The sequence below is a fragment of the Hyperolius riggenbachi genome, chromosome 1, assembly GCF_040937935.1.
Source record: "Hyperolius riggenbachi isolate aHypRig1 chromosome 1, aHypRig1.pri, whole genome shotgun sequence".
NCBI classification, from domain to species: Eukaryota; Metazoa; Chordata; class Amphibia; order Anura; family Hyperoliidae; genus Hyperolius; species Hyperolius riggenbachi.
Window position 1 is genome coordinate 406,185,669 of NC_090646.1, and position 26,067 is coordinate 406,211,735.

General features: G+C 43.9%; 1 protein-coding gene across 11 annotated transcripts in view; it reads left to right on the forward strand.

Annotated features, from left to right (window-relative positions):
• Positions 1–26,067, forward strand: part of ERMP1 (endoplasmic reticulum metallopeptidase 1) — a 133,954-nt gene that overhangs the window by 16,013 nt on the left and 91,874 nt on the right. For all 11 annotated transcript variants that reach the window (XM_068235482.1, XM_068235522.1, XM_068235567.1 and 8 more), the window contains exons 2-3: positions 15,788–16,089; positions 18,222–18,349. In XM_068235482.1, coding sequence (XP_068091583.1) covers positions 15,788–16,089; positions 18,222–18,349 — 430 coding nt within the window. The remainder of the gene's footprint in view (positions 1–15,787; positions 16,090–18,221; positions 18,350–26,067) is intronic.

Consider the following 26,067-nt stretch of genomic DNA (forward strand, 5'->3'; position numbering starts at 1 on the left):
TACGATAAGTTTATCTGGTTATAAAGAGGTTGGGCAAACCAATATTTATTGGAGTAACATAGCAAAAGAATTTCTGCAGAGCACCTGGGATAAGCTTTCACCACAGGCCAAAGAAGCAAAAAGTAAGTGTCATGTATTTTTATATAGCATTTGTTATCAATGTCATTTTTTTATTCCTTGCATTACTGTACGTATTGTACCCCTTCCCCCTGCACAACATTGGTTTAATCAAATATATCATCATTATATCTGTGATGATCTGTGTGTTCACTTATAATGGGCAGGTGGATGTGTGTGCCTAAATGTACATGATGCTGGATTCTGTTAGTATATGTTATTGAATATAAACACAGTATTTGCAGGCATATTTATTTGATATAGAATTGGATTTTTATTCACATAATGTACAAGTGTTTAGATTTTTATTGGGAGAATCATAAACTTAGGTCCCAAAATAATCTGCTAGTCTGTCTCTCTAATTTGCAGTGCTGTACAAGATCCACGTAATGTAGCAGCAGCAACAGGTGGTAGTACAGTTGGTGGAATCTCTTCTTCCACCTGTACCCCATCTAAGGTTCGGACATAATTGTGCAGTATGCAGGTGGCTTTAAAAACAGTTATAGCATATTTAGGCTGCATTTTCATGGCTGTGTGGAAAATGCGCCACTTACTAGTCAGAATCCCAAAGGCACATTCAACCACCTGCCTTGCTTGTGTTAGGTGGTGGTTGAATACAATTTTTTTATCAGACAAATTTCTTTGAGCCTAGGGGCGCATGACATGCTCAGAAAGGGCAAAAGCCTCATCACCCACAAACACACATGGGTAATTTGGTTCTTGTGTGCCAGGCCAGGGTCGTGCTGCAGGCATATTCAAAGTGCCAGCTTGCAGTTTAATTCCAAACCAACTATGGCGAAATATAGCTGAGTCATGAGAACTACCATAACCACCCACATCCACATATATAAATTTGTATTCAGGATCAGCCACAGCCATTAAAGAGAACCCGAGATGGGAATTACTAATACTATTGGGGCACAGAGGCTGGTTGTGCACACTAAGACCAGCCTCTGTTGCCCCATCGTGTGCCTCCATGTCCCCCCTGCTCGCCGCTTTAGACCCCGCAGTGCTGGCGACATGCAGCGCTTCGCCAGCACAATGTTTACCTTAGCGCTGTCAGTCAGCGCCGCTCCCCCGCCTCCTCCGCATCGCCGCTACCCGCCCGCGTCACTTCCCTCCTATCAGCGGGAGGGAAGGGACACGGGCGGGTGCGCCGATGCGGGGGAGCAGCGCTGACAGACAGCGCTAAGGTAAACATTGTGCTGGCGAAGCGCTGCGTGTCGCCAGCACTGCGGGGTCTATAGCGGCGAGCAGGGGGGACATGGAGGCACACGATGGGGCAACAGAGGCTGGTCTTAGTGTGCACAACCAGCCTCTGTGCCCCAATAGTATTAGTAATTCCCACCTCGGGTTCTCTTTAACACAAGTGAGAAGTATTTTTTGTAATTGTAATAAAGACTGCCACTGCCGGCAGGCATGACCACTCTGACATGTTTGCCATCCACTGCTCCTAGGCAGTTAGGAAACCTGTGTTTGTCCCAAAACATCTGAATGTTTGACTCCCACATAGCAGAATCAGGTGTGGGCATAAAGTCAGGCTGAAGCACATTCCAAAGTACAGTGCAGGTGTCCAAAACCAGATAACGAATAGTACTTCTTCCCATCCTATATTGATAATGCAGTGCCGCATACAATTGTCCTGTAGCCAAGAATCTTAAAATAAAATTAAAATTATGTTAAATTATGTTTTTTAGTTGCTGTTCTTCGTAGAAGATGGAAGTCGGTACGTGATAGTTATCGGAAAGAGTTGGAAATACAGTTTCAGGAATCCAAAAGTGGTTCTGGCAGCTCACAACGGGTGAAATACAAATTCACATCCATCTTAGAATTCCTCAGACCACATAATGATTATCCGGCGTAAGTATATCGCAAATGTGAACCTATTGCTATACCATCATTAAACATATGCTTAGTATATTTTTTTATATGTTTTATTGAAGAACTGAAGATAGCCTACCACCAGACCTAGCAGAGGAAGAATCAGAAGTGTTATCACAAACAGACAGTGAGCTTGATACACACGATGTCTGTTCCCAGGACCAAGAGACACCAACACAGGATGAGAGTGAATCTACTCCACCACAACACACACAACAGGTCCCCATCTACCAGGACACGCACCAATGTGACACAAAGAGGGTTCAGGGCATCTACACAAGGCAGGAGAATGGGAAGAGGTATAAGCAGGGCTGAATATGATGAGAAGCTAATTACTTCTATAGAAAAGGCGGTGGATCACATGGATAAAAGAGAGGAAGAAGTAGCCAAATTAAAAGATACATGCACACAATATCTTTTAAGTTTAGTGCCTTTTCTGCAAAAAGTTGTTGAAGACAAGCAATGGGCTGCCAGGCTTGCTATTTCAAATGCACGGGACAGTTTTTTTACAAACTGACAGACTGCCATCAGAAGGTAGTGACCATTACTTTTCTCAACCACACATGTCTGACCCTGGCCCTCAACATCACTATCATCAATACCAACACCAACGTTACCATCCTCATCCTATGTATGACCCACCTACTTACCCTGCTATGCATAGGCCAAACATCCGACATGCTTGCCATGGTCATTTCCCCATGCCACCACCTGTACGTCATGAGCCACCTCATACCTATCATACTTCATCATTGTCACATGAAAATCCAGTGTACACTGATTTGAACTTTCAAAACACCTCACAGAGCAGCTCTGACAGTGCACCACCATCTTTCAATGCTGATAATACAATGACCGAATTTCTGTTCCAACAGGATTGATAGTAATTTCAGCTAGAGATAAAAGAATGTTTTATGTTTAAATGTTGTTTAAAGAAAACCTGAACTGAAAATTAAAAGTCAAAATAAGCATACACAAGTCATACTTACCTTCCATGTAGTCTACTCCTCTGTGTCTTTCTCCTGTCCCGCGTCCTGTTTGTTCACTGTGATCAAGAGAATTTTCCGTGTTACCCATAACAGCTTTCTGGTCAGCACACAGTTAAAGTGTAACATCGCCCACTTGAGCCATAGGGAAACATGGACATTACCTGGTACATCAGTTTTCCTCTCAGCTATAACTGACAGCAACTGATATTTTACTGACAGCAACTGATATATTTCAGATCTGACAAAATGTTGTCAGAACTGGAAGGGATTATTGTCAGAAGAAAATGGTGAGCTTCTGAGAGGAACTGATGGCAAGGTAACTATGCAATGTTCATTTGAAGTTACCTCATGTGTTTATTTTAAATATTTTTACTCAGTACAGGTTCTCTTTAAGAATGTTTACCTCAATGTTATGAGGAGTCTTTCAGTTGGCGAAATAGCTCTTCGATAATTTGTACCTTTTCTTTTAAGACCATCCCTCAACTTCTCAGTGTATCAAAACTGTGAAACGAGAAAGTTAGGTTGACAATATAAGTTGCTGTTGGTATGGCAAACCTGATTTCATTTTCCTAATTGATTATAGTATATATTAATACATGTGGATGTATGTCACTTTAAAACAAATACTTTGTTAACAATTAAGCGGCATTGTTACTTTCTTATAAAGGTGTGAAAAATAAACCATTTCACCATACAAGATTGTCATTACTGTGTCTAACATGTTGAATACTGCATGATAAATTGAAATCAAACACCTCCTTTCAGCATGCTAATATAAGGGAAATGTAACTTTTAGGGAGGTGTATGTTGCAGCTTTAAAAATACCTGTTGCTCAACTGTCCTCAACATTTTCTTGACTGCAGTAGTGTCTGATTCACACAACTCTAACAATAATAAACTGTGCCTTGACTATGACCACCTGAATGGCAAGCTTCTTCAGGGGCTGTGGCGACAATGATCCAAAAAACTCAATTAGCAGGAATATCAGGCACCTGGTTTAATGTAAACACCAAAACAAATGTCGAGATCTAAGTTTATGCTGCATTTTATAACATGATGTGACGCTAAACTGGGTTTGCTATGGGCATATTCAATATAATGTTACCAAAACGCAAGGTGATGTATATTGGTACAGCAGTGTGTGCACAAAACAACATGAAGCATACAACACATTTAAAGGTATATATTATACATCTATTCTGAACACAGATTGTTATATATGTACATAGCATGAAGAACATTTACCTGGCAATAGACATCCGGGTGTAGCCAAAACATTTTTCAGGATGACGCCTCAAATCACGGTAGAGGATCCAAAATTGCCCCTTCCTATGCCGTACTTGCAGCATAGGATGCATCCAGAATCTCCGGGCCCTTGGTCTGCCCCTCATATATGCTGCTACAGCAAATAACAAAATCAGATCAGGATACATTCTCTTCAAACCAACCACTCTACTCTCCAAAAACCTCTCTCTATACTCCTCATTAAACCCACAAGACTGAAGGGCAACGCCCTTTTTATATTGTACAATTGACCTTAATTACCCATGATTACTTAACTCACAACACATACGGTACATCATCAATATAACACTTTTTACCCTTTGTTTGACCTATTTCAACCACTTTAAAGTAAAAAACGCAAACGCTACCAAAAACGCCACACTTATTTAAAAAACGCTAGCGTTTTCACTCGAAACGCTAGGAAAACCGCTCCAAAAACCGCTAGCGTTTTGGGGATCTGCTAGCGGTTTTGGTGTGCACTGGGCTTTAGTGACAAGAAAAGGAGGTAAAATTCATTTAGGTGGTAGGTTGTATGACCGAGCAATAAACCATGAAAGCTGCAGTGGTCTGAATGGAAAAAAAGGCTCTGGTCCTTAAGGGGCGAAAAGACTGTGGTCCTCAAGTGGTTAAAACAGATCAGTTCGGCCTGTTCCGCCGAATGGCCTGCAAGTTCTGGTCTGGAGTGATTTGTTTTTTTCTTTCTTTCCTTCCTTTCTTTCTTACTCTTGACTGTGCACTAATGGAACGGAGGGTCACAGATGAAGAACTGATGCTGTTTTATAAACTGATCCATTCCACAGATCAGCTTTTCATCTGCACAGTGTTCACACCCAGTCAGTATGAAATGCTCTCCTTTAGCCACATGGGCATGCAGTAGAGAAGTGATCACTCTGTAAGTTGAAACCATGCCTGCTCAATGTCTTACTGGGTCTGATCCAATTCACATTTTCTTAAAATATTTTTTTTTCTCTCTACAGTTGAAAGTATCAAAAAGTAGGTGAAAAGGTGCTGTCAAAATTATTCTGAGTATTTCCTTGCTTGCTGGTGGCTTTAAAGGCATGGCTACTGCTCACGTGCGGCCATTGCGCGCACTTGTGCTCAGCAACGGGGGGCTTGTTACAACTGAGGAAACCCTCATTAGGATCCTGAGGCTTCCCTCTCTAAATAGTAAGTATCAGATTTTGATCCCAAGCTCCAACTCGAGCTCGCTTTAGGCCCCATTCACACTAAAGCGTTTTGCCGGCGATTTCGGCAAACGCTCAAGCGGTAGTGCTATAATACCCTATGGGCCCATTCTTTGGCGATTTGCGTTAATCGCTGGCGATTAACGCAAATCGCCAAATGCAAACGCGTAGCCTGCACCATTTTCAGGCAATTTACTGGCGATCGCATTTCAGTGCTATAGAAGCGCTAAACACGATTGCAGGAAAATCGCTGCAGTGTCCAGTGATTTTTTTTTTTTCCTGCGTTAAATCGCGGAAAAATCACTCCCGCAACGCTTTCAAGTGTGAATGGGGCTTTAAGGGCCCTTTCACACTCGTGGGCATCGCCAATCACTTTGACGCTTTGCACATTGTATGCGACACGCAAGGTAATATAAAGGTGCCCATACATGGTACAATTTTTCATTTTCTTTTGATTAGATAATTTAGTTTGATTATTCAGTTAGATCGAATATAAAAATTTTTCCAGCATGTCCGATCAGATCTTTCTTGAAAAAACAGGATAATCGTTAGAATTTCTTGATTGAAAATAAAAAACATTTTAAACTTTCATTTGATTCATTTAGATCGAATAAACGGGAAAGTCGAACGTTTTTATTGTATCGTGTATGGGCACCATAAGTCTGACTTTCATGTCACTGTTCACTGTAGCTAAGTTGCTCCTGTGCATTGCGATTTAATGCGCCCTGGAGCACTCTATCACACGACGCATACTATTTTCTTATCAGGTCAATTAGTGCTACCCACGAAAAGCAGCACCCCACTGTGAATGCTGTACATCATAACAGGTGCATGAAAACATGTGAGGAGCCCAAAGGCTGTGTATACACATCCAACTGTGCTATGATTCGCCAATTTTTCCACTTTCATGTAGTATGAGAACCTACAGATTTTTTAAAACCATCAACAGATTGCGTAGGTAACCTTTCAAAGTTTTTTTTAAAGTTGGCCATTCAAAATTGGACGTGTTTATGCATTGTGCGTGTCTCTGCTTTCACAAAGCTTATTGTGGCAAGAAGTAGCATCAGAAGTTCAAGACTGCAGTAATATCCACGCATCTGCATTTTGGTTGAGAGCACTGCTTATTAAACTGGCGTGACATTGCAGTTAGTTACGGAAGCTGAGTAAGACAGCCACAATAACTGTGTAATTCATTTTCATTTGTCTCCATAAGTGCTTCATAAGTGTTTTGCTATGGATGTGTTGTGGTCTAAATAGATGTTTGAACAGGTAGAGCAGCTCTTGGTTTGCTATCACATTGTTCTATTACGGTTGCTGACTTTTCAGGTTTTGTTGGTATTACAGCTGGTAGTACAGTATATACAGGTTCACGCCTCATGTAGGTAATTAAATATTCATAGCATCCACTTTCTCATGTCTCACTTCCTTTGTGAATCCTCTTTTAATCTCAAATTGTCGGGACTTGCAGTCTTCTGGAATCAGAATACCGTACTAATTCTCAGAACTGGAGAGAAAGGCTTTTGCTGGAGCAAACACATTTTACCTCTTACCAGGAGCAGGGTCGGTTCTAGACCCCTTTTTTGCCAACAAAATTGCACATTAGCTTGCTGTGAGTCTGTGACAAACTGCACACCCTCTGCCACTCCATTCTTCCTCAGACAAGACAGCAGTGCCTTCTGTTGTGCAAGTCAAATAAAACACTACTGCTTTCCTGCCTCTCTCCTCCACACTCAGTCAGACTCCTTACACAGCACAACAAGCTGCTTTTCCCCAATGAAGACAACTTTACCTCACTCTCCTCTCACTTCTCCTCTCACTTCTCCCCTTCCTCTTGCTTCTCCCCCCTATTCTGATGGCATGCTGTAAGTGTAAACGCAGTACAAACATGCTCCCCCTGTAATCTCCACGCCTTATGCAAATGTTTCACCTTGCCTTATGAGAAAACTGGCCCGGACCAGGAGGGTTTAGTTTGTATGTTTTTAATAGCTGCAGTTGTGTGGAGGTCAGAACTGTGCTTTAGATTCTTATTCTCACAAGGCAAAACGTGATGTATATGAAAGTAACACCAGCAACTAAGTTTGATCGCTTTCGGATCATAAACAAGCTAGGTCCTACTAAACTTGTAGAAATCACGCAGGAACGGTTCCATTGTGTGATGTGATTTTACTTGTTTGCAAATGTTATGAAAAGAGATTTTAGTTTTATAGGACAACTGTAGTGAGAGGGATATGGAGGCTGCCATATTTATTTCCTTTTAACCACTTGCCGACCGCCCACTACCAATTGGCGGCGGCCAAGTGGCACCCCCAGGACCGTGTAATGCCGATTGCGGTGGCACCTGGATGACTAATTAGCCGGGGATCCGCCGGCATTAGGCTCCGCCGACCTGCGACGTCAACCCGCCGGCCAATTAGCAGCGCCGGCGGGTTGTTAACCCCGATCTGCCGCATACAAAGTGTGTAATACACTATGTAATGTATACGAAGTGTATTATACAGGCTGCCTCCTCCCCCGGTGGTCCCAGTGATCGAAGGACCACCGGGGAGGAGGCAGCTGTGCATGTAAACACACACACTGATCCTGTCTCCCTGCCCCCCCCCCCCCCTAATCGCCCACAGCACCCCTCAGACCTTCCCTTGATCACCCCTTCAGACCACTGTTTGCACCCAATCACCCCCTGTCACTGTCAACGCTATATTTTAGATTCGGTCCCAAACTGCCCCCTGGGGGCTCCTGATTACCCCCTCACACCCTCAGATCCTTCCCACCCCCCCCCCCCCCGTTCTACTCTCCCCTGTAATCACCCACTGATCACCTGTAAATCACCCATCACCCCTTGTCACTGCCACCCATCAGATCAGACCCTAACCTGCACTTTGCAGGCACCTGATCACCTGCCCACACCCTCAGATCGCCCGCAGACCTGCCCTCAGATCACCTCCCATGTGCATTATTTACATCTGTTCTCCCCTCTAATCACCCATCAATCACCCCCAGTCACCACCTGATCACCCGCCCACCCCCTCAGATCGCCCTCAGACCCCCCCACCCCCACCCCGATCACCTCACCAGTGCATTGATTGCATCTAGTCTCCCCTCTAATCACACCCTGATCACCTATCAATCACCCCGTCACCCGCTGTCACTGCTACCCATCAGATCAGACCCTAATCTCCCCCTTGCGGGCACCCAAACACCCGCCCACACCCTCATATCGCCCTCAGCCCCCCCCCCCCCCCCATCACCTCCCCAGTGCATTATTTACATCTGTTCTCCCCTCAAATCACCCATCAATCACCATCTGTCACTGCTACCCATCATACCCATCAAATCAGACCCTCGTCTGCCCATTGCGGGCACCCAATCACCCGCCCACACCCTCAGATCGCCCTCAGACCTCCTTAATCACTTCCCCAGTGCATTGATTGCATCTATTCCCCCCTCTAATCACACCCTGAGACACCCATCAATCACCTCCTGTCACCCCCTAGCACTCCTACCCATCAGGTCAGGCCCTAATCTGCCCCCTGCAGGCTTCTGATCACCCGGCCAAACCCTCACCCGCCTCACTGCAGTGACAGAATTTTTTTTTCTCTGATCACTGCAAAAAACACTGTACAATAACTGTGGCGCTGTAAAGATCAGTTTTTATTTTTTTATTTATTTTTTTAATCAAAACTCTGTGACCCCAGCTTTCTACTTCACAAGTACTCCCTTTTGCTAGGTAGGTGCTCTTTTTCCTGGGTAGTCTCAGAGGAATACCCCCTAAATTTAGCAGTCCACCATGGCAAAAAAGGGGTATTCCGCTGAAGAGGCCACCGAGATTCTGGCACCGTGGGGTGAGTGCGATTGGGAAGCCTCATCCGACGAATCATCTGGGTCAGAATACAAACCGGTGAACAGCAGTGGCTGACCGATAGCAATGACGAGGTTGAGGTCCTGGCTAGAGCCAGGCGTACCACACCCCATATCACTGGACCGCAGGATCAGACTCAAGGGCAGCAGTGGTGCTAGCGCTGATCCGAGTTTTCTTGGTGAGGCATGCACCAGCAGCGTAGAATCTCCTCGACCTAGCACCAGTACTACCGTAGACCCTGGTGAAGTGGCGAGCACTAGCATGGTAGTAGAAACTGGTTTGATGGCACGTGCATTAAGACCCGAGTCGCAGCCACCAGCAAAACAGGCCCGTACTACCCATAGTCTCCCAGAGGTGCTGTCAAATCCCAATTAGCAATCCCCTGGTTCCGCAGCACCCATACTGCCCCCTTTCACCGCCCAGTCTAGAGTCCAAGTGGAGACAGATAATCTAGGATTGGCCCTAGACTTTTTTCATATGTTCTGCACCGTGGATCTCTACGACTTAACCCTCCTCTTATGTTAGGGTCAGAACTGACCCGTTTTCAGGTTTTGAATGTCTATAAGTATCACATAAATTTGTTTATTGCATCAATATTTTTTTACTTTGTCAGGAACCTCTATTTAAACAATGTAATAAAAAAATAATCCTTTTCACTAAATTAGAAAATACTGTGGTGAAAATTATGACGTTTATGGTGTTAGGGTCAATTCTGACCCAGTTATGATATAGGATTATAGAACACTAATAAGTGCCAAAACAGAGATACTAGAGCAAAATCTGACAAGCTTGCTCCCATAAGGGATGTCTGGGAGAAATGGGTTCAACTCCTTCCACTAATGTTTCACCCTGGGCCTCAGGTAACAGGAGATGAACGTTTGATCCCTTTCCGTGGAAATTGCCCCTTCCGGCAGTATATGCCCAGTAAGCCAGGCAAATACGGCATAAAAATCTGGGCAGCCTGTGATGCAAAAACAAGCTATGCATGGAACTTACAGATTTACACCGGCAAACCCGAAAGTGGCATCCCTGAGAAAAAACAAGGACAACGTGTAGTCCTTGATATGACTACTGGACTGCGAAGTTACAATATCACATGTGACAATTTTTTTTTACCAGCTATGACCTTGGACAAGAACTTCTCAGGAGGAAACTTACCATGGTAGGCACAATAAAAAAAAATAAACCTGAGCTGCACACTGACATTTTGCAAGTGAAGGACAGAGCTCCACTTTTTTCAAAATGTGCTTTTACAGACACCACCACTGTTGTTTTATATTGTCCAAAAAAAATAAAAATGTGATACTTATGTCCACTTTTCACAAATATGCAGCTGTGTCATCAAGAAGTGACAAAAAGCCCACAATTATCCTGGATTACAATAAAAACAAAGGGGGAGTGGACAATCTGGACAAGCTGACTGCTACCTATACTTGTCAGTGAATGACCAGGAGATGGCCGATGGTTGTGTTTTATAACATCCTAGATGTGTCTGCATACAATGCATTTGTGTTATGGACCCACATCCACCCAGGTTGGAACACAAAAAAGAACAACAAGCGGAGAATATATCTCGAGGAGCTAGGAAGTTCCCTTGTCAAGGCACACATTGAGCAAAGAAAACGGGTGTCTCGAGATCCAATCGCTGCAGCCATGATCAGACAGATGCAGAGTTCATCAAGCTCTCCATCCACACCATCAACAACACAAAGAGAATCCGTGCCAGCATCCTCATCATCATCTAGCCTTGCCACAACATCAACCAGCACAGCCACAACTCCAGTGATGCCATCTGATTCTAAAAGAAAGGGGTGTCAGGTCTGCCCCAGCAATAAGGACAGAAAGACACACACATTATGCTTCCACTGTAAAAAAATATATCTGCAAAGAACATGCTAAAAGTGTCAGCTTTTGCCACACATACATCTAAAAACACCCACACAAACACATGCCAAGTTCTTGCACAAAGATGCTTTGAAACTAGTACTTGATTTCTATTGGTTTGCCTTGCTTGATTGTGTGTTGTTTGTTTGACCTTGCAAGTCTACATTTTGTATTATTACTTGCTTTTCATTGTTTATGGATGTTTTATGTAAAAAAAAAAAAAAAAAGACTTTTGGCTATATTCTTGAAGTAAATATATATGGGTCAAAATTGACCCTAACACCATCAATGTTATTATAGTTAATGTTATTAAAATAAAAATATAAAAAAAATATTTAAGAGATGTGTTCAAATACTGCTCAGCAACATTCTGGTGACATAACAACCTTTTATTTACTTATAATATTCTATTTAGGTTTATTTTACCATTTTTTAAATTTGAAAATGAGAAGTATGCTATCAAAAGAAGGGTTAAAGGGGTCACACCAAAAATATTAAAACCAATCTTTTCAAGGATAAAGAAGCCTAACAAGGTAACCAAGAGGTAAAAACAAATTGGATGATAAATATTTGTTCAGAGGGTATTTTATGGCTGATTTAAGACACGGGTCAAAACCGACCCGTTAACATCATGGATAGTAACAGAAAGCTAACATAAGAGGAGGGTTAATCATGGCTGAGACCAACCGTTCTGCCACACAATACGCAACCGCCAATCCTAGAAGCTACCATGCCCAACCTTTTCGGTGGAAACCACTTCAAGTTTCCAAACGTAACATTTTTTGGGCCTTCTCCTTAAAGAGACTCTGTAACATTAAAAAGATCCCCTGGGGGGTACTCACCTCGGGTGGGGGAAGCCTCCGGATCCTAATGAGGCTTCCCACGCCGTCCTCTGTCCCACGGGGGTCTCGCCGCAGCCCTCCGAACAGCCGGCGACTGTGCCGACTGTCAGTTCAATATTTACCTTTGCTGGCTCCAGCGGGGGCGCTGTGGCGACTTTCTGCACGGAAATAGACGGAAATACCCGATCTCCGTCGGATCCGCTCTACTGCGCAGGCGCCGGAAATTTGCGCCTGCGCAGTAGAGCAGACCCGACGGTGATCGGGTATTTCCGCCTACTTCGGCGCCGAGAGGCATCAGAGCGCCTGCGCAGGAGCCAGGAAGGTAAATATTGCGTCACAGCTGTACGGAGGGCTACAGCGAGACCCCCGAGGGACGCAGGACGGCGTGGGAAGCCTCATTAGGATCCTGAGGCTTCCCCCACCCGAGGTGAGTACCCCCCAGGGGCCGTTTTGTCGTTACAGTTCCTCTTTAACATGGGTCTAGTCAAAAAGAATGTATTGCGGTCTTATTGGTCTACGCACCCAATACATCACATGCCCATGTTCTCTGCTGCCATGTCCAGGTCACGATTTGAGAACATCCTGCGCTTCCTGCACTTCAGTGCCAATACAACCTGTCATCTAAGAGGCCACCCTGCTTATGACTGGTTCCACAAAATTCGGCCCCTCATAGACCACCTGTCATCAAAATTTGCAGATGCTTATACCCCTGAACAGTCATTTTGAGGCATTTGGTTTCCAGACTACTCCTCACGGTTTTGGGCCCCTAAAATGCCAGGGCAGTATAGGAACCCCACAATAGGGATGTAGGCGAACCGTTTGCCGGCGAACCCCTATGGACCGCTACTACTTCCAGGTCGCTATGACCCGGAGTAGTACGGCTGCGCTGGGCCGACGGTGCACGTCTTTGATCGCGCGCCTGTTGCCGGCCACTCTCTGTGCATGACGGGCATCACTCATGACGTCCAGCCCAGCGAAGTAGTACAGGGTGAGATGTTCGCTGGCGAATGGTCCCCGAACCATTCGCCGACATCTCTACCCCACAAGCGACCCCATTTTAGAAATAAGACACCCCAAGGTATTCAGTTATGTGTATGATGAGTTCATAGAAGATTTTATTTTTTGTCACAAGTTAGTGAAAAAATGACACTTTGTGAAAAAAAAATAAACATCAAATTTCCGCTAACTTGTGACAAAAGATAAAATCTTCTATGAACTCGCCATATTCCTAACGGAATACCTTGGGGTGTTGTCTTTCTAAAATGGGGTCACTTATGGGGTTCCTATACTGCCCTGGCATTTTAGGGGCCCTAAATCGTGAGGAGTAGTCTGGAAATCAAATGCCTCAAAATGACCTGTGAAATCATAAAGGTACTCATAGAACTTTGGAACCCTTAGCGCACCTAGGCTGCAAAAAAGTGTCACACATGTGGTATCGCCGTACTCAGGAGGAGTATAATGTGTTTTGGGGTGTATTTTTACACATACCCATGCTGGGTGGGAGAAATCTCTCTGTAAATGGACAATTTTGCGTGTAAAATAAAAAACAAACAAAAAAAACTCACATTTACAGAGATATTTCTCCCACCCAGCATGAGTATGTGTAAAAAATACACCCCAAAACACATTATACTATTTCTCCTGAGTACAGCGATACCACGTGTGACACCTTTTTGCAGCCTAGGTGTGCTAAGGGGCCCAAAGTCCTATGAGCACCTTTAGGCTTTACAGGGGTGCTTACAATTTTGTACCCTCCCAAAATGCCAGGACAGTAAACACACCCCACAAATGACCCCATTTTGGAAAGTAGACACCCCAAAGTATTCAGAGAGGGGCATGGTGAGTCTGTGGCAGATTTCATTTATTTATTTATTTTTTGTCACAAGTTAGCAGAAATGGGAACTTTTTTTTAATTTTTTTTTTTTATTTATTTTTTTACAAAGTGTCTTTTTCCGCTAACTTGTGACAAAAAAATAAAATCTTCTATGAACTCACCATGCCTCTTAGTGAATACTTTGGGATGTCTTCTTTACAAAATGGGGTCATTTTGGGGTATTTATACTCTCCTGGAATTCTAGCACCTCATGAAACATGACAGATGCTCAGAAAAGTCAGAGATGCTTCAAACTGGGGAAATTCATTTTTTGCACCATAGTTTGTAAACGCTATAACTTTTACCCAAACAAGAAAAATCCAATAAGTGTCTCTTTATTGATCAAAGACATGTAGCACAATAAATTTAGACAAAAATGTATATAGAAATTTTACTTTATTTGAAAAATGTCAGCACAGAAAGTTAAAAAAAAAATCAATTTTTTGACAAAATTCATGTTTTTTGATGAATATAATAAAAACTAAAAATCACAGCAGTAATCAAATAGCGCCAAAAGAAAGTTGTATTAGTGACAAGAAAAGGAGGGAAAATTAATTTATATAGTAGGTTGTATGACCGAGCAATAAACCGTTAAAGCTGCAGTGGTCTGAATGGAAAAAGTGTCTGGTCCTTAAGGGGCTTTAAGACTGCAGTCCTTAAGTGGTTAAGCAATACCAGTTACCTGGCAACCCTGCTTGTCTATTTGGCTGCAGTAGTGTCTGAATCACACCAGAAACAAGCATACAGCTAATCTTGTCAGATCTGACAATAATGTCAGAAACGCCTGATCTGCACATGCTTGTTCAGGGGCTATAGCTAAAAGTATTAGAGGCAGAGAATCAGGACAGCCCGGCAACCAGTATTGTTTTAAAATAAGTAAATATGGCTGCCTTCAAATACCTCTCACTACAGTTGTCCTTTAAGTTATGAACACAAGGGGCTTGATTCACTAAAGCGTGCTAACAGTTAGCACGCTGGTGAAAAGCCCATTATCATGCCTAAACTCAGTTTAGGCGTGATAAAATAAACTTGCGTGCAAAGTTTTGTGCGCGCAGCGCCCATTAAACCCTATGCGACTTTGCGCGCGAGTTTATTCCTCAAAACAGTGCTAACCTACTTAGTGCAATGGTTATCACGCCCATAAGTCTTTAGGCGTGCTAAGTAGGTTAGCACCGCTTTGGGAATCAAGCCCACAGTGTCTATCATTTTTCCTAGGTTCTCATCATGAATGAGGAATGTGTAGATATCTCTCACCACCACTTGTACAGCCATTGTCTACACTTCTGTGTGTATTAATTGCAATGTGAACGGTGAAGTGCTGCAGCGGAGTATCTTCACCTCCCTGCCAATTTCACCAGGCCCCCACTGCCTTTCTCCGACCAATTGCAGCGCTATAGCGGAGCATGCTGGAAAGGGGTTGTGATGGCTACAGTGGCGTAGAAATAGGCAATGCAGGGGCCACATGTATAATGTTTATATAGCGCATCAGTACCCTTCCATTTATCTGTTAAATGGTGAAAAGAAGGCTTGTGAGAAAGGAGGACACAAGTATTTCAGCTATACTTTCACAAATTCTTTACATACCTTTTGAGGTTCAGCCTGCATCAGTTTTTTTTTTTTTTTTTCTTTTTCTTCATATTTGCTTTAATGCACACAGGCTATATCACATTATACATCCATGATACTAGCCAGAGCCTTTCTGCACACTTTGTATAAATTCTTAGCAGATATGAATGGTTCTATTAGACACAGTATCTCAGAGTGTTCTATAAATACAGGAAATAGATGTTATGTTTAGCAGCTTTCAAAATGTATATGATCTTTTTCTCCTCTCTGTACTGAGGGCGATGGTACTCATCTCATGCTGTGTGTTGCAGGTTGTATCTGGAGCATATCACAGCTATTGATTCCAGGACAGTAGGCAGCCCTGCAAATGAAGTCCAAACTGTCAGCTACATACTGGACACCATTAAAGCTATGCAGAAAAAGAAGAACAAAGTTCACAAGATAACAGTAGATGTTCAAAGACCTACTGGATCATTTAGCATTGACTTCCTTGGAGGTTTTACCAGTTACTATGATAACATCACTAATATTGCAGTGAAGCTGGAACCGGCTCGGGGAGCACAGCACGCTGTACTTGCCAACTGCCACTTTGACTCTGTAGCCAACACGCCAGGTAAGGTGAACATTGGGTTTTGAAAAATGACAGCTGTTGTAATTCATATACAGACGCTGTGCATTAGAGTAATGTTTTTGCTGAGTTATTTCACTTGTCGGTGCTCTATTGTCTGTAACCTTTACCTGAGATATACTTCAAACAAATATGACTGTGTCTATAGATCTTGTAGTAGCAGACCTGCTTACCACCACTGATAGGGATTGTCAATGAGATGCAAATAATTCCAAGTTAATGCAGATTTGTGCAAATTTTGTATAAAAAAAAAAAGTTTGCTGGTTGAAAATGGACCAATCCACTTCCAACCTTGGCAGCATTTGATTGTTCCATATTCACACATTTGCATACAAAGTTGGCATAATCCTGCATCACCTTAAAACTAATTCCAATCTCCTTGACCATCCCTATCTACTAATGCTACTTTCACATAGTTGATTTCTACTACATAACTATATTTAATGTTTTTGTTTTGTTTGTTTCTGTTCTTTACTTTTGTCAGATATGCCAACTTATTTCAGGACTGTCCACAGAAGCTTACTAAACTCCTGTGAATTTTTTTCTGTCTGCAAAATGCCCTTGAACTGCTTTCTGATCTAATTCTTCTTTAGGGCCCTTTTCCACAGGCGGCTGAACTGTGCGCTCAGTGAGCAATATTGAGCATTCAACAGTCTTTTCATAGCCTGTCAACTGCTCATGGAAAAGGGCCCTAACTTTGTTAGGCCTATTTTCCACAGGCAGTTGATTGACAGTGAAATGCCTCTCAAACTCTCACAACTGCTCGCTGCTGCCTGGCAACTGCTTGCTGAGCACACAGTTCAACTGCCTGTAGAAAAGAGGCCTTAATGTTGATAGGTGGGCTTAATCATGAGCAGATTATCTGAATGATGTGCTGTACTGCAGCAAAATGTAATTTCACCAAGTTTAAAACCCATTTTTCTTCTAAAAAGACCTTGTAGTTTTGCATTTTTGGCCCATTCGTATTGGCAAGGCCTCTTTTTTCCACGGAGAGTTGTATGCTCAGCAAGCACTTACCAGGCAGCAGTGAGCAGTTGTGAGCGTTAAAGGGGCATTTCACTGCCTATGAACTGTCTGTGGAAAAGAGGCCTAAGGGCTGTTTCACATGGGCAATTGAGAGGCAGTGAAATGCCTGCCGACCTCTCAACTGTTTGCTGCTGCTTGATTACTGCACGCTGCTGCTTGAAAACTGCTTGGTAAGCACACAGATCAACTGCCCGTGTGAAAGGGCCCTAAGTTGGGTGTTTGTAAATCGGGGACTGCCTGTATTAATTGAAACCTAATCAGTCAAGGTTGTTAATTCCTCAGTCAAGTAGTGGCTGATCAGCAGGTGCATAGTTGTATACTGTATTGAGCATTACAAAACAAGAGGTGTAGGTGTTTCAATCAATATTTCTGCCAACTGTTTTTATTGAAAATGTTGGATTCAAAAGTATTTGTCTTGGTTTTTCTTGAAATCCTAACGTATTGCTTCAGTTCATTGGTGTCCATTAGGAATCGTCTGTTGGGGGTGCACAATTAACAACTTTGCATCTCACTCAATTAACTGTTAGACAGGTCTTTACTTTAAAAGGATCTGAGCACCAATGATAAAAAATATATGGTGTGGTCTGTTGGGAGGGAGGGCGACGTGGAAGACATTTCACTACTTTCGGGGGCAGCTACCTAGCCCCTGTTTGTGGTTTGCCATCTTCTCGTTTCCAGCCGTAGATGCTGCAGTTTGAAGTTCCTGTGGTGATACTGTATGGGCCTGGTCATCACTATGCATGCTGGGAGATGTAGTCCATGATGTAATTACAGCTCCTGGCTGGATCAGGATTTCTACATGGGCCCTTCAAACTAGTGTCTGGCTGAGACTGAAAATATGGCAGGTCGCATACAGACGGGGGGAGCAGCCCCACAAAGGTAATTAAATGCTTGCCACCTATCCAACAGCCCACTCCATTTTTGTTTTTCTATTGTTGGCTCGGATCCCTTTAACGTTAAAAAGCTACAAAATGCGTGAATGAAAGTGGTCCCTGAGCTGACACTTTAATGTGACTGTGTGCTTTGTATTTTAAATATGCTAAATACTCTTTATTGTATTAACTGCTGCCTACATATTAATTTTGTTATAGGTGCTAGTGATGATGCTGTAAGCTGTGCGGTTCTCCTTGAAATCCTGGGATCACTGTCAAGCACACCTACCTCTTTAAAACATGCCATTATATTCCTTTTCAATGGAGCAGAAGAAAATATTTTACAGGTATCTGTCTGATAGTGCCGGCCACTGTAAGTTGCAGTAATGATAGACTTGAGATTGGCAATAATTATAGCATCTTTAAAACCAGGGCTGTGGAGTCAGTACAAAAATCATCCGACTCTGACTCCTCAGTTTATGAAACCACTGACTAGATCTCCGACTCCAGGCACCCACAATTGCTCTGACTCCGACTTCACAGCCCTGTTGAAAACATCAGTTTGTTTATACACACAAAAAGGCAGCAGTCCCATAAAGGCTACATTTTGTGGTCGTTTGGGGCTGTTTCCTCAAGGTATGAAGGGACTCTTTTGAGAATCTCCCCTCTGAATTACTTGCTGTCTTTAATCTATGATGACTGTGTAGTTAAGATTAATGTCCTATTTCAAGTTCATATTTTTTTTCCCCCCTAATCCATATTGGAGAATGCGTATATGCATCATAATTTGCCAAATCAGTTTTCACTCTAGTGGGCTCTGCTGCTAGCTTTGTAAAACCATGTTCACATTTTGCTGCTCTGCGACTACACCGTGGCTTAAAGAAAATAATGTAATAAAAAAGAATGCTTCATTTTTACAATAATTATGTATAAATGATTTAGGCTGGTTTCACACCAGGACGTTGCGTTTTAGGGGACGTTATGGTCTCATAACGTGCCCCTAACACAATGCCTGGTGCTCCCTGCTTTGGACGTCAGAGTGAGCCGCGTTGTGCAGCTCACTCTGGCGTCCGTGATGCGCACTCTTGGACGCATGCGGCATCACGTGGTCCCGCCGGCCAATCGCCGCACAGAGCGGCCGCTCCAGAAAGTAAACACTGCACTTCACTGAGTGCAGTGAATATTAATTAGCCATGTGCCTGGCCGCTCTCCGCTCCTCCCCAACGTTACTGAGCATGTGCAAACAGTCTAACGCGGCTCTGCCGCTTACAAAGTACTGCATGCAGTACATTATATTATGGCGCAGCGTTACACTGTAACGCAACATGGGCACTGTGAACAGCCCATTGATTTTTCATTGCTGTGCGGTGGGGTGCGTTACAGGCTGCTCTAACGTGCGCCTGTAACACCCCACTGTGAAACCAGCCTCAGTCAGTGTTTGCCCATTGTAAAATATTTTAAAACTCTGATTTATATTCTGACATTTATCACATGGTGACAGTTTTACTGCTGGCAAGTGATGTAGCTGCTGCTTGCTGTTTTGGCAGTTGGAAACAGCTGTAAACAGCTATTTCCCACAATGCAACAGGGTTCACAGACAGGAACCTGCCAAGAGTACTTACTCAGAATTTCTTTGTGGGAGGGGTTTCACCACAATATCAGCCGTACAGTGCTCCCTGATGGTCTGTTTGTGAAAAGGAAAAGATTCTCTCCTCGTCCTCCAGGACGGCTCCCAACATGAGAGATAGCCAGTTCCTCCCCCTAGGAAACACGCCCAGCACAAGTTTTGCATAAATCATCTCTCACTCCAGAATCCCTCAGTATTGCTGTGTTTCCCACCCAGGAAACATCCAGTGCAGGTCTATGCCTGTATTACCTGGGCAGGCTGCTGCTTGGAGGTGCCTCTCCCCTTCGCTCCCTGGATGCCTGCGGGCTGAGCTAGTATCAGGCGGGAGGTGTTGGACAGTGGCTCTCCTGACTTCCGCGCTCGCTTGCGGATTCCTCTGAGCAGGGAAAACGCCGGCCGGGAGGCGAGTGTCAGCCGACGCTGGAGGGGGCGGTGGCAGAGGTGACGTGCGGTTGGGCTGGCGTGAACCGGAAGTGGGTGTATACTTCCGGTTCATAGGGCGCAACGCTATTTAAGCATGGCCGCGGCGGCGTGTTACACGCCAGTACAGTCCAGCCACTCGGACTAACAGGGAGGACTTGGAGCAGGCTGCAGGTTCCTCCGCTGATGGCCGCAAGAACTCTCCTGATCCAGCTAGCCAGGTATGCGGAGATGGGGCAGTTCTGTTTCCACAGCGACGTTGTGGATGGAGGCATGGCTGTTTTTCAGTGAGCAGGTTATGCTGTTTTGCACTGAACAAACATGGAGCCTCATGAATATTTGTGTATAGTGGGCAAACTCTGGAACAACAATTTCAAATATGGTGTTGTTTTGTTTGTGCTTTTTTTTGTAGACGCCGGCTGGCAAGCACAGAGAGAAATCTAAGAGATGCTCAAAATGTGATGTTAAACTTTCAGCCTCATCCCCTAAATCTACTTGCCAGAAATGTAGTGCAAAAGAGAAAGTTGACCCATCTGAGATAATGTTAAACTTTATGGAGTCAATGAGGAAGGAATTCTCTTCAACTTTTCAGGCTTTTCGCACTGTTATGTCATCCAGTGTTTTACCGGGTGTTTCTCCTCAGTCTTCAATGTCATCTATCTTGCCGGGCCAGGTAGACCAAAACCCGGGGGCCCCCCAAGATACTCAGCAGGCTGGTACCTCCTCGCCGGGGCAGGTTGAGGTCCAGGGTTATGCTATTACTACCTCTGCAGATGATTCTGTTGAGGAGACTGAGGACAAACTGGATTCTGACTCTGTTTCCAAATCAGCAAAGTACTTATTTAGTGCAGAGGAAACGTCAGAGCTTCTAAGAGCGGTGTATGAGGCAGAGGAAATTCCTGAACAATTCCCAGGTTCCTCCGCTAGAGATGGAATCTATCAAGGATTGCAGGTTGTGGAAGGTAGATCCTTTCCTGTTCACCCTGCAATCATAAAAATTGTTATGGATCAATGGAGTGATCCAGAAAAAAGATTATAAATTCCCAAGTCCTTCAAACGTAGATTCCCCTTTAAGGAAGAGGACATATCCCGTTGGGCCAAGTGTCCTAGACTGGACGCAGCGCTTTCGCAATATTCTAAGGACACAGATTTGTCCTTTGAAGACACAGGGTCATTAAAGGACCCAATGGACAGGAAGGCTGAAACAATGCTTAAGTGAGCCTGGGAGGCCATTGCATTCGCTTTCAAACCGGCCATTGCCTCAGTTTGTATTGCCAGAAATTTAAACAATTGGTTGGCAGGATTGAGGGATCATCTTATTGCGGGGACCCCTCAAGCAGAGATACTTGAATCATTTCCCGGGCAGTTGCCTTTCTAGCGGATGCCGCAACAGAATTCCTTAGAGCAACCTCTAGAATTTCCGCCCTAATTAACACTACAAGAAGGGCAATATGGCTTAACACCTGGGAAGGGGATGTTAGCTCAAAACAAAAATTATGTGCCATGAAGTTTGAGGGAGACCTCCTGTTTTGCAAAAACCTGGAAGAAATTCTAGAAAGATCTTCAGGCAAGGGGAAGAAATTCCCCGACAAGAGAAAGAAGTTACAACCGAAGAGGTCCTTTCGGGGTAGGAAGCCCTTCTTTCAGAAAGACCAAAGGATGCAGCCACAGAAAAGGAAATGGACCTACCCTTCTACAAGGGGTAAGTCCTCCTTTATCTTTAATAAAGGGCCCGCTGGAGGGTCCAAAGAGGACAAGTGACATGGTACCTGTGGGGGTAAGACTCCTTCAATTTATATATCAGTGGAGTCAGGTTACCCAAAATCAGTTCATTTTAGATCTGATTGCCACAGGGTACAAAATCAAATTTGCTTTAAACCCCCCAACAAACTTTGTCCTAACAGGCTGCCCAAAGGAGATAGAAAAAGCCTCTGCTCTGAAAACATCGGTTTTGTCACTGCTCGACCAGGAAGTAATCTCCAGAGTTCCAAAGGAACAGTGGTGTCAGGTATTTTACTCAAGAGTTTTCATGATAAAAAAACCCTCAGAAAAATATCGGATGATTCTCAATTTGAAGTCACTAAATGCTTACATTCAGGTAGTAAAATTTAGGATGGAGACGGTGTCCTCGGTTCAATCTCTGATTCCGAAGGATGCCTTCATGGTAACCCTTGATTTAAGAGATGCTTATCTCCACGTGCCAATCCACCCCTTGTACCGAAGATTTCTAAGATTTGCTGTTATGCTGGGAGACGCGATATGTCATTTCCAGTACCGAGCACTTCCGTTTGGTATCTCAACGGCCCCGCGAATATTTACCAAGATAATGGCGGAAGTCACTGCTGATTTGCATCTGTGCCAGATCAGAATAATTCCCTATCTAGACGTTCTGCTTATTCAAGCGGAATCAAGAGAAAAGCTAACAGCAGATCTGGATCTGAGCATACAGGTCTTGTCGAAACTGGGGTGGCTCCTCAATTTGGAAAAATCAATGTTGATCCCGTCACAGAGGGTAATGTATCTAAGGTTCTGGATAGATGCATCACGGGAGATGACTTTCCTTCCAGAAGAGAAACAGGACGCCATAGTACAGAGGGTGCGTTCCTTCAGGGCGAAGGAGAGGGTTTCCCTCAGAGAGGCTATGTCGCTTCTAGGGCTAATGACCTCTGTCATCCCAGCGGTAGTGTGGGCCCAGAGTCACACCAGAACTCTGCAAGAATGGGTGCTGAATCTTTTCAACCACGGCAGGACTCCCCTGGACAACAACTTTCTGTTGACCCAGGAGGTGAGAGTCTCACTCGAATGGTGGGAGCACTGATCCAGTCTCAATCAGGGCAAGTGTTGGCACCCCTCCCCGGTGATGCGGATATATACAGATGGCAGTCACAGGGGCTGGGGGGCTCATTGCGCCCACTCACACACACACAGGGTGGGTGGGATCAAGAAATTTTCGCGACAACTTAAACTACAAAGAACTCATGGCGGTAAAATTGGCACTGGATCATTTTTCTCCACTACTGAGACAAACACATGTTGTAATACTATCGGACAACATAGTCACAGTCTCTTATATTCGAAAACAAGGGGGTACAAGAATCAGAGCTCTCAGAACCTTGGCGCTAGAAATCATGAAGTGGGCAGAAGAGAACCTTCTGTCAATAACCTCCATTCATATAAAAGGCTTGCAAAAATTTTTGGCAGACCAGCTAAGTCGGCCCCGGCTGATAGAGGCGCAATGGTCCTTAAACGAAGAGATCTATCAAGAGATATCAAACATGTGGGGGTTCCCCGGGGTAGACCTATTTGCGTCTCCTCTCAATGCAAAAACAAGTGTTCTTTTCCCTCGATCCATCCTCCCCTCTGGAAAGACTGGATGCTCTGGCAGTACCATGGCCGAAGGGACTGTTATATGCGTTCCCTCCGTTTTCTCTAATTGCTCGTACTTTGTCGAAAGTGAAGACAGAGGCAGCCCGGGTGATCTTCATAGCTCCGTTTTGGCCTCGACAAATATGGTTTCCGGACCTTTGCCGCTTGGCAACTCAGGGTCCATGGTTCCTTCCTCTGAGGGGGGATTTGCTGATACAGAAAGGAGAATTTCATCCAAGCCCGGGGAGGTTTTCCTTGGCAGCTTGGTTCTTGAATGGAAATCCTTGAAAGATAGAGGATTTTCAGATCGAGTAATTGTTACTATGGTGAAGTGCAGAAAACTCACCACAAGAAAAATTTACTGCAAATTTTGGAAAGTTTTTTTTGTTCATGGAAATTTAAAAAAGGGAATCATAAGTAATGATATCCCTGTTATCCTTGATTTTCTTCAGGACGGGGTGGACTTGGGCTTAGCCCCTAGTACGCTGCGAGTACAGGTGGCAGCCCTTTCTTTGTTTTTGAATATTAGATTGGCCAAGGAACAGGCCATTATTGATTTTTTGAAAGCGGTCACTAGGTCTAGACCCTTACCGCCGAAACTAGTCCCCCCGTGGGATCTAAATTTAGTTTTGAAATCTTTAATTAATTAAAGATCCATATGAGCCTTTGGATAAGGCTACTCTAAGGCTCTGACGTTTAAAACTGCATTTCTAGTCTCCGTCACTTCAGCACGTAGAATTGGGGACTTACAGGCACTTTCGGTAAAGGACCCGTTTATGCAAATTTTTCCTGATAGAATAGTTTTTAGGACAGATCCAGCATATCTCCCTAAAGTTAGTTCTACCTTCCACAGGTCCCAAGAGATTGTTATCCCGTCTTTTTGTGATCCTCCTTCGAATAGTAAGGAAGCAGAATGGCATAGGCTTGATGTCAGAAGGACAGTTTTGGCCTATCTCGAAGCTACCTCTCCTTTTAGGAGATCGAATCATCTTTTTGTATCTTTTTCAGGGGTAAAAAAAGGTTTAAAGGTATCCAAAGACACTATCGCCAGGTGGCTTAGGGAAGTTATTGTGTCTGCTTACTCCAGCCAGGGACAATCACCTCCACAAAATGTTAAGGCTCATTCAGTTAGGTCACTCTCCACTTCATGGGCTGAAAGGTCTGGTGCATCACTTGAGCAAATCTGCAGGGCAGCCATCTGGAAAAAACACCATACGTTTGTCAAGCACTACAGAGTGGATCTCCTCTCTAGCCAAGACATGTCGTTTGGAAGGAAGGTGTTGCAGAACATTATCCCTCCCTAAGGTAAATTGGGGTCCTCGTTGGTCTCTCATGTTGGGAGCCGTCCTGGAGGACGAGGGGAGAACTACGGGTAGAACTTACCGGTAGCGGTATTTCTACGAGTCCTCCAGGACGGCTGCCTTAGTTCCCTCCCTATTTGGGTAAGATATAATGGCCTCAATTCACTAAGCTAAGCACCTTACTTGTCAGTATCATTTATAAAAATGTTACCTGTATCCCATGGTTCATCCATTTACTTTGCTCTGTAATAATCCATCAAATACCAAATGAAATACCGCATGACTCCTTAACCGCTTTTGGGCTGTAGTTATTGAAATCTATGCCCTGCTTGCGTCCTGTTATTTTGGTCAGGTTATAGATTTCAATCTCTCTTGAGATGCGGACCTGTCGCTCCCGCTGTTTGTGCCACTCTGCTGTCACTGCGGCCTGCTTGTTATCCTGACAGCAAAGCTCCCTATCCTGGTCAGGAGCAATTTCATTGGCTCCTGACCCCATGATCACTGTGAGCCTATCACAGTGATCACTCCTTGAGTCTTTAAAGTGGACCTGAACTCTTGCACAGGACAGAAGGAAAACAGAAATGCACCCTTTATGTATTTAGAGATTTTAGCCTGTTTAATTCCCCCTTATTTGTGACTAATCACAAGTTGTAATTTGATCTCTCCCCGTGTCACATTACTGCCATAGCAGAAATGGCAGATAAGCTAATTTGGAAGCACATGATGTTAACAATATGTTTGCTTCCATTAATCAGGGAGTAGAAACAATGCAGATTAATTTTAGGATTTGTATCAGCTGTAACAAATGTTTTTTAAAGATCACAATGCTGTTGCGTATCTTTTATAGCAGAAAGGACATTCTGAGTTCAGGTCCACTTTAAGAGAGAGCTGCTGTCTGCAAGTGGTTTAAAATGCAGAATGAAATACTGCATGAGGTAAAAATCTTAGTGAATAGTCATGCAGTTTTTCAGTAAATTAGCTATTACCGCATGTGTGAAAATCTTAATGAATTAGAAAAAAATCTAAAATACAGCATGAGATAAATTGGCGTACATGAAGTTTTTACCGAACGTGTCTAAGTGCATTGAAACCTATGTGTTTAATGTTTTACATTATTTTAGGCATACCGTATATACTCGCATATAAGCCGACCCGCATATAAGCCGACCCCCCCACTTTTACTTAACAAACCAGTAAAAAATGATTGACCCCCATATAAGCCGGGGGTAGGAAATGCTGGCCGCCTTATTCCCCTAGTGTGTCCCAGTATCGCTAGTATAGTGCCCAGTATAGCTAGTATAGTGCCCAGTATAGCTAGTATAGTGCTCAGTATAGCTAGTATAGTGCCCCA